General features: G+C 39.5%; 2 protein-coding genes across 2 annotated transcripts; both read left to right on the forward strand.

Moving 5' to 3' along the window:
- The first annotated feature begins 5,736 nt into the window (after positions 1-5,736).
- LOC122643257 (probable glutathione S-transferase) lies at positions 5,737-9,669 on the forward strand. Its single transcript, XM_043836898.1, has 3 exons — positions 5,737-5,798; positions 8,878-9,199; positions 9,309-9,669. Exons 1-3 carry the CDS (start codon positions 5,737-5,739, stop codon positions 9,660-9,662), a joined length of 738 nt encoding a protein of 245 aa, XP_043692833.1. The 3' UTR covers positions 9,663-9,669.
- A 5,586-nt stretch (positions 9,670-15,255) lies between these two features.
- On the forward strand, positions 15,256-16,698 carry LOC122643258 (malonyl-coenzyme A:anthocyanin 3-O-glucoside-6''-O-malonyltransferase-like). Its single transcript, XM_043836899.1, has one exon. The coding sequence runs from the start codon at positions 15,256-15,258 to the stop codon at positions 16,696-16,698; it is 1,443 nt and encodes a 480-aa protein (XP_043692834.1).
- The last annotated feature ends 3,689 nt before the right edge of the window (positions 16,699-20,387 follow it).

Consider the following 20,387-nt stretch of genomic DNA (forward strand, 5'->3'; position numbering starts at 1 on the left):
CCATCATTATGGAATCTAGGGCATGCACACATGTACTGTCAAACCCCAATCCATAGTACATGTCCATATACGAGCGGCTGTGCATCTGATCGGGTCCCGTAAAACTCGATTAAACACTTTATTTAAAATAACTATAAATAATGTATTATTTTATGTAAAATAAATTTTACAAAAATCATTTCCAAAACGGTACTGGATCCAGATTATGATCCGACCATGCACAGACAGTCTCTATCTTGGTGTTCCCCATTCAGACAGTGGTGACCGTGTTGGATAACTCCTTCACTCACAAAGTATTCACGTATTCCCAGAACACCGGCTTTGACTCGCTTGAGTCTCAGCCATTGATGAACCAAAGAATGCGATCACACTTTGCAGTGACAGGGTTCCCTCAGGTATAGGGTGTCGGTGACACATGTCTATCCCTTCCCTAACGTATCTAGATAGAGGTAAATATAGATAAATGTGTGACAGAGATCGTAGCAATGTCCTGTCGGCTTATACGGGGTCATGTCACACACTTTCTACATTTATTTTCAATAGGAGGCCATGGACATGTCTACTAGTTTAGACTAGTCCATATCAGACATGTATTATGAATAAAGAGGGATTAGTCAACTCTCACATATCATGGACAGATTTAAACATTCATAATTAATCAATATTAATTAATAGTGATTATGGGATGATGGCATTTTTATTTAGAAGCAATTTAGAAACCCTCCCAAATAAAAATAAAAACTAATAACTTTGGGTGCATTTATCATGCCATAGATGCCACGCTTCGATCATCTCCTCCTACCGATCACGTCTTCAAAGTAGCTGACTTGCATCTCCATAAACTTTGAGCGTCACTTGTAGATCACCATCAACATGCCCTGGGAGTCCTAACTCCTCTAAAATTACAATGGAAACCTAGGAAAAATTATATACACTTTCCTTTCCATAATAATAAAGAAACCCCGCATGGAGAAACCAACCCACCATTTGGGCTGCCCATGGGGTGGAGTACATTTGTTTATAAAAAAGATAGGGGGAGAGAGAGAAAGAGAGAGAAGCATCACATCCACCCATAACCCCATGTATCACATACATAAACAATCCATCCATTTATTAAAATATCATTCCCATAATCACATTATAACATAATCTCATGCATGGGCATTGTTAAAGCAAGTAATAAAAATTAACATGGATTTTCTCAATTATTGAATCACCACATCACATGTGATAACACGTATCCAAACTCAAAAATTAAAATCATATTTTAATTGCAAGTGAGTGGAGGGAGAGATCCCTTCACCCATCTTCATCCTTTAATACCAAAAATTCTATTTTTCCCGTAGGCAATAGCCACTGGCACCGTAGGCAAAATTGACTAGCACCGTAGGCAATAGCCATTGGCACCATAGACAGAATTGATTGACATCGTAGGCAGTAGCCCAAAAAAATATGCAAATGGGCAGGAAAAAAGGGGGAGGGGCGCTCCCCCCCCCCCCCATACAATCATGATTAAAAATATTTAAATTTAAAAATTAATAATCACATCTTAATAGATACATGTTTCAATAATTGGAAATAACAAACAAATAATCAAATCCATCATCACATGGGTAGGTTGTTACACTAACAACCTTGTAACTACCCATGTGCATATGGGAAGGTTGTTACAACAACCATAATTTTAACCTCCCATGTGCAACGTGCATCCCACTCATGAAAATCATATTAAACTATTAATTATTCAATATTCATGGGTGTGAAAGGTGGCTCTGATACCACACTGTTGTTTAAACAACAGTCCAGGGATCAAACCATGGTTCCCTAGGAAAACCAATATACAAAAAAATTAGGGTTTTGCACGCCCTGGGTTATCCCATGGTGTTCCATGGGAGCCCCATTAATTTTTAGGGTTTCCCATGGTCGCCCACGGGAACCCTGGTGCATCCGTATTAGGGATTCTCCTTCCCTATTGCGTCCTATAAAATTAATTATCACAATAGGGATGGAGAAATTCATCTCTAGTCCATCACATGGCAAGAGGGATCCATCCCATACTGGAATGCGCAGCGAAAATAAATCGATTCGAGTTTCTTTCGCATCCCATAAATATTAATAATTAAATAACTGAAAGAATTATTAAAGAACTGCTAACCTGGTGAGCCTCAAGTGTTGTTCCTCCAATAGACAGTGGTTCTTCCTCCAGTGAGCGCTCCAAGCAAACAGATCTGAACCTCCAATGGTGCTACCAAGGTTCTACATGCCAATCCCAGATGCTCTCAAATTCCTCAGCACAAATCTAGGGTTTCACAAACCCTAACTCTCAAACACAGATGAGAGAAGCAAGAAGAAGAAGAAGAGAGATCACAAGAGGGAGAGAGAGTGTCTGCCCAAAACGTGGAGCACTCCTTCTCCCTTCTACATTTTGGTCATCTATATATAATAATTTGAATTAATTAAATCCTAGTAGGATTTAAAAAAATTCCTAGTGGGAGTTTGACTCTCTCTCTCTCTTTGTTTGGCAGTTCTGTTTAAACTCAAAGTGCTTTAAAGGTGAAGAAGAATCTAATAGGAAAAGTGTTAATTAGATTCTTTATTTAATTATTAATGGATAAATACAATTAACACCAAATCCATTAATTAAATAAAGAGCCCATTAACTTAGCAAATTCCAAATAACTCCCTATATGATAACTATTATCATATACAACTCCCCCCCACTAATCAACACCATCATTATGGAATTTAGGGCATGTACACATATACTGTCAAACCCCAATCCATAGTACATGTCCATATACGAGCGTCTGTGCATCTCATCGGGTCCTGCAAAACTCGATTAAACACTTTATTTAAAATAACTATAAATAATGCATTATTTTATGTAAAATAAATTTTGCAAAAACCATTTCCAAAATGATACTGGATCCAGATTCTGATCCGACCATGCACAGACAATCTCTATCTTGGTGTTCCCCAATCGGGCAGTGGTGACCGTGTTGGATAACTCCTCACAAAGTGTTCACGCATTCCCAGAACAACGGCTTTGACTCACTTGAGTCTCAGTCATTGATGAACCAAAGAATGCGATCATACTTTACAGTGACAGGGTTCCCTCAGGTATAGGGTATCAATGACACATGTCTATCAGTTCCAATTTAAACGATTTTGTTCGATTTTGGGTAAATAATTTCAGTTCAAAATTAACATGGTTATATGTTTTGCCACTGTTTATATCACTCTGATTCAGCAAATTGGTCAACAGCTACTTTTGCATAATGGATAGCACCGTTTGATATTTTCTAGGGAGAAAGAACGTTAACCGATGCTTCACTAGGAATAGCGACCACGCCTCACTTACGTTGTTGGTTGGTCCACACATTGCAATGTATTATTGCTAAATTCTAAACGTTTTGTATAGTCGTTCTGTAGTCTTAATCCTGAGTCCTATCGATTTTTATTTTTCCTAAAAATCTCTTCATGAAGTCAGTCAGCGAAAGGGATTCATTTGGAAGGGTTTGTTTTTCACGCTCGAGGTTGGCTCTATCTCTCTTTATGCGTGAGGAAAACGTAGCTGCAAGTCAGTTAAGGGTCCCCCCTATTAGTAAGTAGTCTTGAATGCTCTCTCCTTGTGTGACCCATCGAAAGATACTTTGGGCCCCCTAATACAGATATGATTTCAATACAAGTGGGCAAACACAGGGGCCATGCAAAATGACCTTCACACCTTCGGGATAGTCTACCTTTTCTATAAAATATATGGTTTTTTTTTTTTTTTTTTGTTTCTGGTGTTCAGGTCTGTATGGGGTTTTATCATGTATCTATTTAGGTCTGGTTTTCAATTTTGTTATGATTTCTGGTCAATCAAGTTTGATCCAATTTTCAATTAGTTTCATAATACCCCAAATTGAAACCAGACCAATAAGAAATTGGTTCGCTTTGAGTTTGTTCGATCAGTTTGACTGATTTGGTTTTGTTTTTTGATTTCCTATTGTGGAGACTCATACAAACTATAACGTTGGGTAAATATCTTAATTCTACTAGCTAGGGGTGCAAGTCTGGCCCTGTTGGCCCTGACCTGCCCTGAACCTGAATAGCATCTGGGCTGAGTTATTTGGCCCTGCAGACGGGTCAGGGCTGAAAATTTCTGGCCCTGAGTCAGGGTCAGGTCAGGCCAGGATTGAGGCCTCGGACTAGGCCTGGCGCGGCCCGGCCCGGCCCGACCCTGTTATAAGTTATACTATAAAATAGGGTGTCAATGATAATTCCGTAATCATAACAACCAAATAGTCACATATTAGTAACCTAACAGACAAATAGGAACTTACTATCAAATTTTTAACCAAACAACCCCTTATGAGTAACGTCAATGTCAAAAAAACAAAAAACCTCTAACCCATAGCACCGCATCCAAACAATCTCTAAAGAGACACTTAAAACATAACATGGGCTTAAGTGAACCCACTGTGATGGGTTTGGGCACATTGGGCCAAGTCCAGATAGACTGGGCTAGGCTCGGGTTTTGTATGGACTTGGTGTTGGGCTCACTGGACCTAAAATAAAACAAGGTTTTAATTTTTCAGGGGTTTTTAACAAATGTCCCTCATAAAATGTCCATTTGTCCAAATGCCCCCTTGTAATTTTTCTAATTGTAAATTCTTCCTTACTTTCAAAACATTGTAGCATTTTGGTCCAATCCATTAGAATGGAACGTTAGAGGTTAGTTTCAGGGAATCTAATGACCAAAATGCCCTTATGATGAAAACCAACCAAAATTAAAGAGTAAAGTTACCAAATTACCCTCATCTTCCCCAAATAATTTAGGTTTGAAACTGAAACCTAAACGATTCCACAAATTCGAATTGCCGCTGCTAATCGATTTTAATTCAGCAATTGTTCTAAAAGTTAACTTCCATTACTAAGCTCGGCAATTGTTCTGCAACTATATTGCTCATCATCTCCGCCTGCAGATCTCAAAATCACCACCTCTTCCGACCACTGAAAAGGGATTCAAAACATGAATACGACCCCAATAGCTCTTTCCTTTCTTCTACCACTCTTCACCTTCCATCATTTTTCTGTTTTGAATTCTTCCTAAACTGGGTCTAAACGTTTTTGCCAGATTTTCTGATTAGGCAGAAGCACATATCCATAAATTAGCAAATTCGAATTTGGGAATAACTTTGAAGGAAAATGAAGAAAAATGGATGTAATTCAATCAGCATTACAAATTTTTTTTTGGGATGGGGTGAATTTGGTTATGAAAATCTTGGTAATGGAACGAATTAATTCCGGTATTGCACAAATTCATTCTATTTTTTTTTGTTTTCTAAAATCCCAACCCAGCCGAACCCATCTCGATATCCATTAAATCCCTCCAACCCATCTCTCTGCAACTCATCTTCCAAACCCTAGTTATCTCTTCTCTCTTGGCAAAAGTACAGTTGGAATCCATAATCGGAGACCAGCTCCCGAAAGTTCCATGCCTTTCCTCCCTATCGTTCTTTTCAAACACTCAAATTTAGGGCATCCAATGACTAGAATATAGAATACAGATTTCAATTGGATAAGAAACAGAGAAACAAAATGGGGGAGAACGAGAGGAGAGGATCAGGGAACCGAATCACTTATATTAATTTGCATTCTCAATTGGATTAGATTAACTTAACGAGGTCAAGAGAAAGGTACAGAGACCACTCGGGATAAAGATTACTTATTGCTTTTAGAGGGATAAAGATGGCGGAGGGGCAGAGCAGTTCTTCGTTAAAAGCCCAAACAATTGCTGAGGTTCAGTTGAGGTTGATGATGACGAAGAAGGAGATGGTCTGCAGGGTCTTCGCCTGAATCTGACTTCAACGAGCCTCCATGGGATGAAACAGAGAAGTTCATATTGCAGGAGTACCCATCATGGAGATCGATTGGGCTTGGAAGATGAGTTGCAGGGCTGAGTGTTAATGAGGGTAATTTGGTAATTCTACCATATCAAGGGCATAATGGTCAAAAGAGTCCAACCGTTTGCACATAATGTTCCACTTTCCATTCTAACGGATTGGACCAAAATGCTACAATGTTTTGAAAGTAAAGGGAATTTACAATTAGAAGAAATTGTAGATCGATTGGGCTTGGAAGATGAGTTGCAGGGCTGAGTGTTAATGAGGGTAATTTGGAAATTCTACCATATCAAGGGCATAATGGTTAAAAGAGTCCAACCGTTTGCACATAACGTTCCACTTTCCATTCTAACGGATTGGACCAAAATGCTACAATGTTTTGAAAGTAAAGGAAATTTACAATTAGAAAAAATTGTAGGAGGCATTTGAATAAATGGGCATTATTTTTAGGGGGCATTTGTCAAAAACCCAAATTTAAAAGGGTAAATGACACTTGGGATACCAAACATGAAACATTTGATGAAATTACATGTTGGATACCCAACGTTTGAAATCCTTTCACTTGAGACTACGTTTCATATTTTGTTGTTTGGTTTGAAGTATCTCATGTCTCCTAATATGTTGTTTGAGGTGCCTAACTTTTGTATAATCCTGATTTTACCCCTCCCCTATCGACTCCCTCGTCCCGCCACCCTTCTCCCTCACCTGCAAACCCAATCCCACCCCTAATCGTGACCCCATCCCTATCTTCTCCTCTGCATAACCCACCCCCCTTGTTACAATCTCCACATCCACTCCACCCCTGCTGCAACACCTCTGGCCAAACTTACATAAATGACCAGGCACAATTTGGAACAAATTCTCTTCCCAATTAAATGCCAATCCCTCACTTCACTCCAAACTCCACATGGCCTTAGACAAAAAAATTAGATCCCAACGATACACCAAGATATTCAAAATTGACAAATATTTCACTTCAACCTCAACCTTTGCCTCCCAATGATTCGTTCGATCTTGAATCAAAAACTGATAAACCTGTGAACCGATCCTATCCCACATAGCAGAACTAACTGCAAATATCTTGTAGGAAGTGTTCCCCTAACTCATTTAGCCAGTACTCAGAGTCCAAATCATAAGCAACATGGGAGGAAATATACTCTCTGAGCTTGAGTGAAAAGGTTTAACACAACAATTAATGGAACCCTTTTATTCTTTGGCGTTAGAACGAGACCCTCATGCGAGCCGTTGCCGCCTCTGTTTTCTCTGCAGGCATGACCCTTTCCATCCCAACATCAACCACTACAATAGCAGCGGTGGCTGCGGTAGCTGGGGCGATGGTGGAAGAGATTGGGGTATAATTGGAAATATAAAAATAGGTATCTCAAATGTAATTTCACAAACATTAGGTATTCAATGTAAAATTTCTCAAAACATTAGGTAACTCAAGTGTCATTTACCTAATTTAAAAACAAAACATGGCCAATTGTTAGAAAAATGTCTATATATTTACGTGTGACCAACACATGGTATCCGAATTACAAAAGTCAGATAATCAAGGTGTGGAGCAAAGTCATTGTGTCTTACATGCAACGGACAAGGCCCTCCGTGGCTCCGAGCTATGATCAACCAAGCTGTTAATCTCTCTTAGAATATGGGAGAAGGTGCAAGAAGATAGAGAAGAACTCAGATCTAATATGTCTTGCACAATGGAGTAAGAATCATCCGAGGGGGATTTGGAATACGGCCTGATAGAAGGCCCACCTGGTCTGAGTTGTCCAATTCCACCATGACAAATTGCAGACCAGCTGAGATGCCTTGCGGAAGACCACGCACGTAGAGCCAACGCTTCTTCTCCCTGCAGCACTGAGAAGAAGTGAGAAGGTTCTAAAACTGCTGTTATGGGATCGCTGTCAGAATTTCGGATGATGAAGCCGAGCCTCATCTTTCCCCTGGTCATGGCTGTAGGAAAGAAGTTTGTTGGGGTTGGGCCTTACAGAACTCTTCAAAGCTTGCATCTGCTTGGCAAGGCCAATTATCATTATGACTCTATTTATGATAGCTTCAGAGAATGTTGTTGAAATAATTCTTACAATTTAACCTTGAAAGACTTTTAAAGTCACATGTTTGGTCCGCTATTTAAATCCCTTTCTCATAAATGGCTGCAACAGGCATGGTGCAACCCCGCATGGAGGATTTGGAGCGTGTTGTGATGCTCTTTTTCCACGTGATCCCCTTGGGATTATTGCACCATAGTATTTATCTTTCTCATAATTGGGATCTTTTGATACTCTAGGAAACTTAGATGATGACTCAAGTTACTATTTTGTGAAGCATACTATACATTCTTAACCAAAATTTCAAAAAATCAGGAATCAGATCGATGAATCGGTTGTGAACAATCCTGATTCTGATAGATCGACACCGTCGATTCATGCCAAGAAACCCTAGAATTGCCAAGTATTCAGATCTAAGGACCAATTCTTGCCGATTCCGATCTGATCTGGATCAAACTTGGAGTACAGTTTACCCAAAAAAGAATTCTCCAAAACAGAAGGGACCCACTGGCATCTGGTAGCCATTAGTCAGGCCATTTTGTGCTACCCACTAGGCCACTACAAGTCTACAACTCATTTGGGTCCAAATCGTATTCCAAAACTCCTTCCAGCAATCTTTTATCGTATCCTTCAACGTCATAAAACCAATAACTTTTATGTTTTGGCTTTAACTGAATATAAGCAGTTGAGCAACTAAAAGAAAGATAGTGACTAAAAATGGAAAATTTTAGGGAAAGAATAGAGAAATGTGGCCAACTTGAACAGAAGTAACCACTAGATTCCGAATCCTTACAAGATATACAATAATCCAATCACATTACTGTAAAATGCTCAGGTTTTTGGGTTTCAAATTTATCTTTGATGAGTTTGGTCATATGGCTTCCATTATGCTTTTAAAGCAGATTTTTTGTTACCAAGAGAGCATCATGAAGATGGAGGAGAAAGGAAGAGGAATTGAAGCTCTTGGGAACAAAGTTAAGCCCATTTAGCTGGAGAATTATATGGGTATTGAAACTGAAGGGAATCGAATACGATTTCATAGAAGAAGATCTGAGAAACAAGAGCCAATTGCTTCTCTCGTCTAACCCAGTTCATAAGAAAGTTCCAGTACTCATTCATGGTGGTAAAGCCATACCTGAGTCAATAATTATTCTCTTATATATAGAAGAGACATGGTTAAAGAATCCCATATTGCCCAATGACCCTTATGAGAGATCACAGGCCCTTTTTTGGGCTAAATTTGCAGATGAGAAGGTGAGGGCTTTCTTCAATTCCTAGCTAGAATTTGTTTTCATTCTTAATTTTCCTCTCTCCAAATTATATGATAAAAATTGACATGGGTTTGTTGTTCTTAATTGGTAAGTTCTTGCCGGAGATTGAGATGGCTTTCAGTTCTACTGGAGATGATCAGGTGAAAGCGGTAGAATTAGCAACAGAGGCTTTAGAAGTACTTGAAGGAGAGATTAAGGGGAAGAGATTCTTTGGAGGTGATAGAATTGGGTTTGTGGATGTTGTGGTTGGTTGGATTGCTTATTGGTTAGAGATGGTGGAAGAAGCTGCTTGTTTCAAAGTATGGAATTCCAAGAAGTTCCCTTCACTTCATTCATGGATGAACAACTTTTTGGAAGTTCATGTCATTAGGGAGAACCTTCCATCTCCTGATGATTTGCGTTCTTTTTTTCATGATCTTCGGCAAGTTAAGTGTGGGATTCATTGACTCAAGAAATTAAATAACTCTCTCTCTCTCTCTCTAGGTTTGTATGTATTTTAAGCTTGTAGAAGCCAATTTTTTTTTAAATAAAATATGGATAAATCTGTCCGATCTAGACTGATACAGGCAATCCGGATCGATATTGACTGAGAACCTGAGACCAATCCTGTATCTGATACCGATTCCTAAAACTTTGGTCTTTACTAATGGTCCTGCTCTACTTGGGGCATTATAAGCTCACCACCCTCCTTAAGTCTTTCATCGCCATATGGACTAGAAAATTTGTGATTCATGATCCTAGGCATCAACTAAACTAGTGAAATGGTATTAAACATTAAACCACATGAGGGAAAAAGATATTAGACATTAGACCACATGAGGGGAAAATGTCTCTAAGGGTATTTATGACAATAGATGGGTTGGGTAGGCTTTTTACAAGAACCATACTTAAAGGAACTTTTTAAATGACATCTCCATAAGTGTATTTAAAATTTGATACATTCTTTAATTGCCTCTTGTATTATTCTCAAAAATCTTTAAGTCAGGGATAAAAAGGGTTTTCAATATTTATTTGAGAGTGACATATCATAAGTTATTATTGTATTGCATATTTTTCGAATACATAAAATGACATCATATTTTATCCTTGTTGAAAGAACAAATGTTATACACCTAAAGGATAAAAAAGTAGGGTTCCAATTTTTTTATTTTATTTTATAAACAAGGCTACAAATAATTTGGCACCTTAAGAAGGGTCAATAACAAAATCCCATACTAAAATACCTTTTTCCCTTATTAAATTGGGCAGGTGAGCAAGCTATATATGTCCTCTCTTGCTCCTGGAGACACTATTTGTTCATTGCCAGCTCATCATGAGATATTTAATTCAAATCTTATCATCAATACATCTAATTATCTATTTGACTGACACCCTCACGTGGGACCTTAATCGACTTGACCAGGCTGCCCCTGGTCTTGCCCATACAATATCCCTCATCCTTGTCTCAGGAAGTCGATGACACGTGGTGGTGCACCCTGGCCACGATCCGTTTTAGCACTAAAAGAGTTGCTAATTTTCTCAACTCTATCTCCACTAAGCATGATTTGTCTTCTGTCAATTGGTGGAATTTTTTTTGGAAACTTGATTTACTCCCTATGTTTAAAAATTTTTTCTAGCGTGTATTAAGTGTAGGAATTTCAGTTAAGGATATTGTGTCGAAATGGATTGAGATCAATCCCACTTGTGCTCTCTGTGGCACTTGTGATGAGACCCTCTGGCATATCTTACTCTCCTGTGATTGGATTAAACATATCTGGGCAAATGGTCCTCTGGGTCTCAGAATCGAGTTTCTCAACCACCCATCTTTGGAACATTTCTTCTTCTCTACTTTTCTTTCCTGCAGCCTCGACAAGGGCTCACTCATTTGATTTTTTTCTGTTTTGATAATAACTTGCTATTGTATTTGGGATTTTAGAAACAATTTACTGTTTAAGGCTACTACTCCTAGTCCATTATTATGGATGAAAAAAGTTGCTTTCTGGCTGCAGGAACTCCAAGTTTCTCCCCCTACACTTCACCTCTCCCTGTAATCAACTCTAATGATGAGGATTTCATCCTTTTATCCATGCCTGATTTACCTATTTTGGATTTTGCTGTTTTGCTATGCGTAGGATTTGACTCCGCCAATTTGAAATCCACGGGCTGGGCCGTTGGCATTTTGATAGGTGGCAAACTCTTTTTGGAAAGTGTTGCTTTCATTAGGGAACATTATATTTTGGAATCTAAGTTGACTGGCATTTTTAATGGACTAATTTTGGCACAAAAGAGGAGAGTGAAGCTGAAAGAAGTTTGGTGTGATGATAAATACTTGCCTGGACTTCTTCCAACTCCATCCCGACCTGCTGACTCTTTTTTTGTAGATATCACAACTATCTAAGGATGTTTCTTTCAGACAAATAGATGATATCAGCATGTTAAATTGGCTGAAATCCAAGGCCCTTGTAGTTGCTAATCAGAACGTCCCTTGTATGATTGAAAAGTGAACTAGTTTGCCCCCTTTTTAATTTTATAAAATTTCCTTTCTTTCACAAAAAAAAAAAAAAAAAAAACAAAAAAAAAAATTATCTATTTTGGAAATTTATTTCCTTAATTTAATACATAATTATTTATTACCAAAATCACTTACTTTTTATAAGATTATCAAGACTAAGGGTGTCAATCGGTTCGGTTTTGATCATTTGGTTCGATTTTGGTTTGGTTCTATGAAGTGATAGTGTGATCCAAATCCGAATCGAGAAGTGCCTCAGTTTTAGAATTAAAGCCAAATCCAAACCTACTCGGTTCGATTGGGTTATTGTTCCAATTCGGGTCTTGATACGATTTTAATTCGGTTATATAACTCAATTCCCATTCCTTTTGTTAAACAGTTCTACTATTTGGCTTTAAATTCCCAGTTACCAAAAGTCCTACACATGCTCATCTTGTATTTTTGGGCCTTACAATTTTAAATGCACACTTTGAAAGTTCATTTAATTAAAAAATTATAAAAAGTTGGAACTTGGAATTTTTGGAGAGACGAGGAGTCATAGAGAATAGAGATAGTAAAACCTTTTAAAAATTAGAGAAGGTTGAAACTTGGAACTTCGGAGGGTAAAGAGTATCCTGCAACATAAGAATGAAGAAATAAAGCATTAAAGCCTAAAGGTCAACTGTCATACTAAAATACCCCACTCCCCATCCAGCTGCTCTCTAGTGCACTTGAGGTGTCCTATGCACATCGTGCGGTTGGGGGGCTTAGATCCACACCACCGCATGCATGCTGGTGCAGTGGCGTGTGGACCGAGACCTCTCTAGCCAGACTAGGGCTACAACAGGGTCGGGTTGGGCCTGGCTTTTTAAAACCCTAGCCCAACCCTGAGTCCCCTTAGCTGGGCCTAGGCCCGCCCTGACCCTAACTTAGGGCCTAAATACCTTGACCCTAACCCTGACCCTGACGGGCCAAGCCCAACCCAAGCCCGCCCTGATTGGGGCTTGGCCTAATGGCCCTAGCCCTACAGTAATTAAATTAAAATAACAATTCTAGAGAAGATGTGAAAGAGGAGGCTTGAACCCAAGACCTTTCGATAACAATTGATTTTTTCACAACACAAACGGCCAAGTGCCCTATGCACTTGTTTATATTAGTAATAGTTTCTATTTTTTAATAAATAAAGAAATTTCTTCAGTGCCAAAATCAGGATAAAAAATCAGGGTCAAAATCAGGGTCGGGCTGAGCCCGAGGTCTCAACCCTGACCCTGACTCAGGGCCAGGAATTTCTGGTCCTAACCCGCCCTCAGGACCAGAAATCTTAGCCCAGGCCCTGTTCGGGCTCAGGTCAGGTTCGGGTCGACAAGGCCAAACTAGCAGCCCTAAGCCGGACGATGTGCGCGGGAGAGGAGTTCAATCCCTCCCGTTCCTTCATCTTCAACTAAAATACCCTGGATCTTCATCGCCCCAGTACTGGGGCGGTCAAGTGTCATCATGCGGCTGGAGCACCAGCCATGTGTGCACGGTGGGGCCCACTGTGCACACATGGCGGTGCCCCAGCCGCATGATGCGCACTTGACCGCCCCCAGTACCCCCAGTACTGGGGGCGATAATTTTACAAAATACCCCACCCTTCTCCGTTCTCTTTACTATTGATTGACGGAAAACAACAACAGGAGAAATCTGGATTGAAGCTGAGTGAGGTGGAGAGCAGCGAAAGAGTTAAAGGCAGAGGAAGGTCATTTGTCACCTGAGAGGCGAAAGGGGGCAGCGGCTTCCCTTCTTCTTATTCATCGTCGTTTCCACATCAAAATTCAGAATCAGAATCAGATAATAAAAACCAGAAAGAGACGCAGAGAAAGAGATAGACCTCACGCGCAGAACATTTTCTATTCTGGCACAGTTGATGATAACGATAATTAGTTCTACTTTTTTCCTTTGCTCTTCTAGTTCTTCCTCGCAATCCAAGTAGAAAACGCACCAAATATATTTTGCTCGATTGACTACCGATTCTGAGGAGCTCCAGTCATCCTGAGCGGCGCCACCACCTTGTCTACCAAGAAATGTAAGAAAAATCCCCAACCACCACGAGCACCTCTCCCCACTAACCCCTCTTCTCGTCTCGGTTATTTCTTCTTCTTATTTTAGTCCCTACTACCTACTGTTTAGTTTATTTTTTGCTTCTTGGTTTCTACGTTGGGTAGTCAAACTGTGTCTCTTCTTTAAGCTGATATATGGCAACACATATAGTATTACATATATTCACTTGTTTATCTCCCTGAATCTGGAAGGAGCTAGAGAGATCGAGTAGATATCCTGTTTAGAAGCATTTCTCTTTCTCTGTGCTTGTTTCTACTTTCAAAATCCAATCTGAGCTGCTCTATATCTGGAAAAGGGCAAAGGTGAGCTCAGAACCTTTTTTCCCCATTAAAATACCAATTTTCTTCTGTTATTTAGCTAATTGAGTTGAGGTTTCCAGATATTCAACTAAGCAAAGTCATTCAGGTTTTACCTCTTATTAGTTTACTTATTCTACAGATCCTTTCAATACAGTGTATGTCTCACATATGGGCAATAATATCAAACTATTTATTGAAATCAAGGTTTAGTTCAATATTTGATAACCTTAGAGTCAGTCAATCCTACATATCAAGATGGTGATATAAGGCTTGATTTCTCTTATGCACCTATCTCTCTGCAAATATTGAGAGCCACATGTGACTGTAAATCTGAAGATGTTCTGACAATTTTAAGCATTTTATCAAGCACAATCCAACTCCTTTAGGGTAAGAAGTCAAATATATTCAAAATAACTACCAATGTGATACGAGCTAAAACAACCCACATATGAGAAAGAAAAGATAAGAGTTCCCTTAAGATCAGGAAAGGTAGTTCTAGATAAAATTGTATTTGTTGGATCATTTTGAACATGTATGCTGAAAATCATTTTGGTTATCTGCTTAGCAGTGAATACTTAAAAAGGATTAAAGACTTCATTGTACATTGGTTCATCAAGTGCAAGAGTGTTTCTATTTGGGTCTTTTTTTTTTTTTTTTTTTTCTGGTAATATTTTCCATTTGGGTTCTTAATTACATAAGAATAAAAAAAAGTTAAGGCATCAATATAAATATATAGATATTTATTAAAAAAAAAAATTGTTTGAGGAGCTCCATGGTTATCTTAATTTGATTTTTGTAAGGACCAAAGATGAATATTCAAAACAAACAGAATGTCAAAACTAGGCCTCTTTGCCTCTGTCAGTATTCATCTACTTTAGAAATTGTTCACTGATGCTGTCCTGTTACACTTTGAGGGTGTCCTGGAAATAGTATCAGTATTTTCCAGAATTATGAATGATATCTTCCAATTTTTGTACTTCAGGAACAGTAATGAAATGGAATCCCCAATTGATACATTTTTTTTTTTCATATAACTTGTTTAACATGTATGACAAATAAAATGCAGTATATGGTCTTATAGATGGTCTGTCGCGACTTTACTTTCTTCACAAAAGATGTATCTGACAATATGTTTTTCAATATTTCCTGTTTCAACTGTGAAGTGCATATACAATGCAGAGTGTACACAGTACTTCAGCAGATATGGCTCATACTAATCCAGTGAAGGTACTGGAGCATTGCAAAATCTCTCCACCACCGGGATCTCTCGGAAACAAGATCCTTCCCCTCACCTTCTTCGACATTTTCTGGTTGCCACCCTATCCCCATGTGAAGGCCCTTTTCTTTTCTGAATATTCTTACTCTATGCACCACTTCAAAAATACCATATTTCCCAACCTTAAACACTCACTTTCCCTCACACTCCAGCACTTCTATCCGCTTTCCGGGCATCTAGTATGGTCTCAAGAATTATCCGAGCCCGAGTTCTGTTACATTGATGGAGACTCTGTCTCCCTAACCTTGGCAGAATCAGATGGTGATTTCCACCATCTCTCAGGCAATCATGCAAGAGATGTCAATCAATTCCATTGTCTTGTCCCTACGCTTACCCCGTCATCCATGGTTGATCCTGAATTTTCAATTCCACTTTTGGCTTTGCAAGTAACAGTGTTTCCAAACTCTGGCATTTGCATCGGAGTAACTGCTAGTCATGTAGCCCTTGATGCTAGGACCCTTGTCCACTTCATGAAGTCATGGGCATCAGTTTCTAAATCAGGAGTTGATTCTTTGCCACTAGACTCTCTGCCATTCCATAACAGGAATGTAATAAATGATCGGAAGGAGCTCAAGACGATTTACTTGAATGAGATTAAAAACCTCAGAGGAACCATTGAACAGAAAAGATCTAAGGTTTCAGACAATCATATGGTCCCATCTGACATAGTCCAGGCAACATTTGTTGTGAACCAAAACGATGTCGAACGACTGAGGCAATGGATCTTGGCTATACGTAAGAAGGATGAGGATCAGACATCAATCACCCTATCACATCTATCAACATACACTATAATTTGTGCACACTCATGGGTTTGCTCAATTAAATCGAGATCAATCGATGGTGCTGCTGGTAAGAGTCAAGATATGGAGATCTTCCTCATTGCCATGGACTGCCGCATCAGGGATCGCCTGGATCCTCCAGTTCCAGAAACATATTTTGGAAATTGCTTGATAGGTTGTGTTGCAACAGTGAAAAGGAGTGACTTAATGGGAGAAGATGGGATCAGCATAGCAGCAGAAGCGATCACAAAGGCAATAAAGAAGCGATTGGATGATGGAGTACTGAAAGGAGCAGAGTACTTGATGTCTGAGATGAGTGCAGCAGTAACTAAGGAGCCTTTTGCAGTTGCAGGATCTCCTAAGTATAGAATATATGATACAGATTTTGGGTGGGGAAGGCCAAAGAAGTATGAATCACTCAGAGTTGGTGGGAGACTTATCTCACTTTATGACTGCAAAGATGGAGAAGGCAGCCTGGAAGTTGGGGTTGCTTTCCCTAAGCTTCAAATGGATTATTTTTTTTCTCTGTTTTACAGATTTCAGCCTAATGCTGCCTGATAGATTGTTTTGTTCCAAGTAAAGTACATTCTCATTTCTGATGAGATTTTCTAATGGCATCTTTGGCCAAATTAATAATGTTTAAATAAAAAAAACCTTAAGATATTCTAAGTTGAATTTCCTATGATATGGTGTGGTGGACATAAGCAAAAGCCCCCACCCAATACATGAGTGGGTAAAAGTTTTATTGGTTAGTTTTACAAGTACTTCAGATTCAGGGAGTCTAGGTGAAGTCCACAGTTTTCATGTGTCCACCAGCCCCTGTTACAGGAGATTGGAGGTCTGGTGGGTGACAACCCCCTTGTAAGCAATTACTAGATAATAACAAGCTTGAACACATTCTTCCAACTATAATATAATCAATTTCCTCCACTTGTAAACATTTTTTAGGAACAATAGCAACTACAAATTGATCTAATGGCACTTCTCTCTGCAGATAGAAATCCCAGATGAGTGGAAAAAATGAGAACCTAATTGGATTTACTCAACCAAAGTAGCTGTATTTTATGGTAAATGTCTACTTGGAAGAAATTCCACCAGAAGACTAAACTATGAGATGCTGTTAAATGGCTTACTTGGGTAATCCTGTCAGGTTTAATGGTATCAAACAGAGCAACTTATCCTAGATTTAAATATTAACTAATAGTGATAAAAGTGGGTTTTCTCAGATTAGGCTGAGTAAGCAACTACACTCATAATATAATATCTTTCAAAACGTCTTCCCCACCCTCACCCTCTCTTTTTTCCAAAATCATTCTTTCTAGTTTTGTAACCAGGCCACACAAACAGAGTGCAAGAGAGTTAAGGTTAGCAATTTCCTCTACTAAAAATAGATGGATCATATTTCTCACCTAAATCAATAGATTACTAGAAGGAGAATGGATGAAATCTCCTGGGCTGACATGACATATATGGCAAAGTAGAAGTAGAATGCAACTCGTTCATGAGAAAAGGGTGTCATGTATGTCTCGAATTCTTGGACCCGTTTCGAAGAATGACCCACTCCGATAGTTTTTGGTGGCAACCCGAATGGAATTTTTTTCTGAGATTTGTGATGGTAGCAGAGGGCTTGGGCCGATGGATCGACCTAGATCCGATGGAGGAGTATTTATGTTCCTTACCCGCTTTATTGTAAGGAGTGTGTAAGATTTGGGGTTTTTCATTCTAGGGTTTTTGGGTGAGAGTTGCAGCGCCGTTTTGGGTGTTCTTGAGATCTCCATTGTAATCTGTCTCCGTTTTACATAGTGAATCATCTTCGTCTTCGCTCGCGGACGTAGCACACCATACTGGTGTGTGAACCACATTATATCTCTGTGTCCTCTTGTTTTGTTCTTGTTTCTATTTGCTGTTTTTGTTGGTGTTTGCTATAACAAAGGGGAAGTGACATGAGAATAAGGCAAACAAAAACGTTCAGTTTGGAACTTTGTACACCAAAGATTCCTAGTCAAAGTTATCAAGTTATCATAATTGAAGACTAAACAAATGGCCAAGCCAAAGCAAGTGAACTGAGTACACAGCATAATTGGTTTTTTGAACCAACTGCGAAGGCAAACCTCAAAGAGATGTAAATAGGGATGCAAGTTTAGACCTGTCAGCCGAGCCCACCATGACTTGCCCTGAGCTTGAATGGTCTGGGCTGAGATATCCGGCCCCTGAGGGGTGGGTAAGGCCTGGGATTTATTTGCCCTGAGTCAGGGTTGGGTTTGGGCCACGGTTGAGGCTTTAGGTTGAGTTCGGTCCGTCCCAGCCCGACCCTGTCTTCTTTTTCTTCTTCCTTCTTTCTCTTCTTTCTTCTTCTTCTCCCCGGCCTGGCCCAGCCCCTTCTCACCCCCCCATGATCAGGGCCAATCAAGGTCAGCCTGGCTCGGTCCTGAGAACAAGTCAGAGTTGGGTTTTTCAGGCTCTGAGTCAAGATTGGACCAGCCCTTGGCCCAACTAAGGGAAATCAGTATTGGACTGGGATAAAAATCCTCTCCAATTTTTAATCTTGCAGTACCTGGCAATGCTACCTTCATTGTGCAACAAGTGGCACAAGATGATCTAATGGCCAAGAATGGTTTGCACCATTTCATGAAACTCTGCCCGTTTTGGCAATCAGATCCTCTCAAACCGAGTAGATGGCAAACCCAAAAACGAAGGAATAAGAAAAATAAAATAAAACGCAGAAAGAAAGAAGGAAACACTTTCAAATGGCAAGCTTCCCTCTCTCGGTTCATCTTCTTCCTTTCTTCCCATCGTTGGAGAGCTGCAGAGGTTACACCAGATCTACTTTCCTTTTTATTTATCTGCAACAATGGCATTTTTTTGGGTGCTTGTCTTTTCTCTTATCATAGTATTTTCAGGACAATGACCGACTTGAGTTCTTCGTTGGTTGCTTGCCTTCCTTTCATCTCCTGGGGAAGCTTGTCCATGAACTTGACCTCATAGAAGGGCGCCTTGGGCTCATGAAGGAGAAGTAAACATCCTAGAACTTTTTCCCCTGCACTGCCGTCCCGTAGAATATACTTTGTTCCGTCTTCATCGCCACCGGCACTATCCGATCACTTAGCTTTGCGGAGAGCGCATTGAACCTGAGCAGGAACGGTTTCGCTAATGGGTCATGGTTGACCATGTATCCTTCCTGTTAATCAAATTTTCACCATCATCATCGTCTGAATTTTATCTTTGGGAATTGAGGGGAAACACCTAGATCTTTGATTTTTGTTTTCCGCTATGATTATCATTACTATGGATTCGAAACAAGGTTAGTGGTTCTATCTCTGATTCTCTATTATTTGTTTGATTGTATTCTTAAACATCCTATGGAGATCCTGGCTTTTATGATTTTGTCCCTATTTGAATCAAACTATTCTAACATGAATTTCCTTTATAAGGAACTAAATCATTAAATTGAAACAACCCAGAAAACCAAAAATAAAAATAAAAATAAAAATTTATCCTTTACGGATCAAAATGTAGGTTTGTTAGGTGAATGACATTATTACAATCACTACTTCTACTTTTTAATTGGTCATAGAGGGACCAGAATTCAGAATTGTCCCTTCTCTGTTTCATTTTCCAACCTGGTGGATGTAGCTGAAACTAGAAAACGAAACAGAATGGACACATTATTTTCGCCATTAAAATTGAATTAAATCCTAAAGTACGAATCTTGCAAAGGGACATGTAACGATCTCCCAAACCCAGGATGAGGCAAATCATGGTCGGTGAATTCCTATTTCCTTCAATAGAGCCAATTTCTTCAGCTCTCAGACTAACACTTCGGGCTTCTTCACGAATCCAGTGGCTCTCCCAGTCTTGGGGTTCACCTCGATCTCCGTTCCAAGCATCTTGATCCCTTATCTCCTCCCAAGAAATCCTTCACGAACGGCTCTACCATCACAGTTCGGTTGGCAGTGACCACCACCTTTCTCTTGCACTTACTAAGCACGTTCCAACTGTTCAAAGTTTCAAAGCTTTGAAGTCTTCTGTTCTGCTTCAGAGAACTGTGAACTATGAACTAGGACAGGGAAGATGGGGGAGTCTCTGCGATTTGAAAGTGTTTCCTTCATTCTGCGTTATATTTTTAATCTTTTCTCTACTTTCTATTTTTTTGAGTTTACCATTACCATCTACTAGGGATGTAAAGGGATCGAATTTGGCTCGGATAGTGCTATAGTTGCACCTGCATCCGATTAGTTTTTGAACGG

This window comes from Telopea speciosissima, chromosome 10 (genome assembly GCF_018873765.1).
Source record: "Telopea speciosissima isolate NSW1024214 ecotype Mountain lineage chromosome 10, Tspe_v1, whole genome shotgun sequence".
Lineage (NCBI taxonomy): Eukaryota > Viridiplantae > Streptophyta > Magnoliopsida > Proteales > Proteaceae > Telopea > Telopea speciosissima.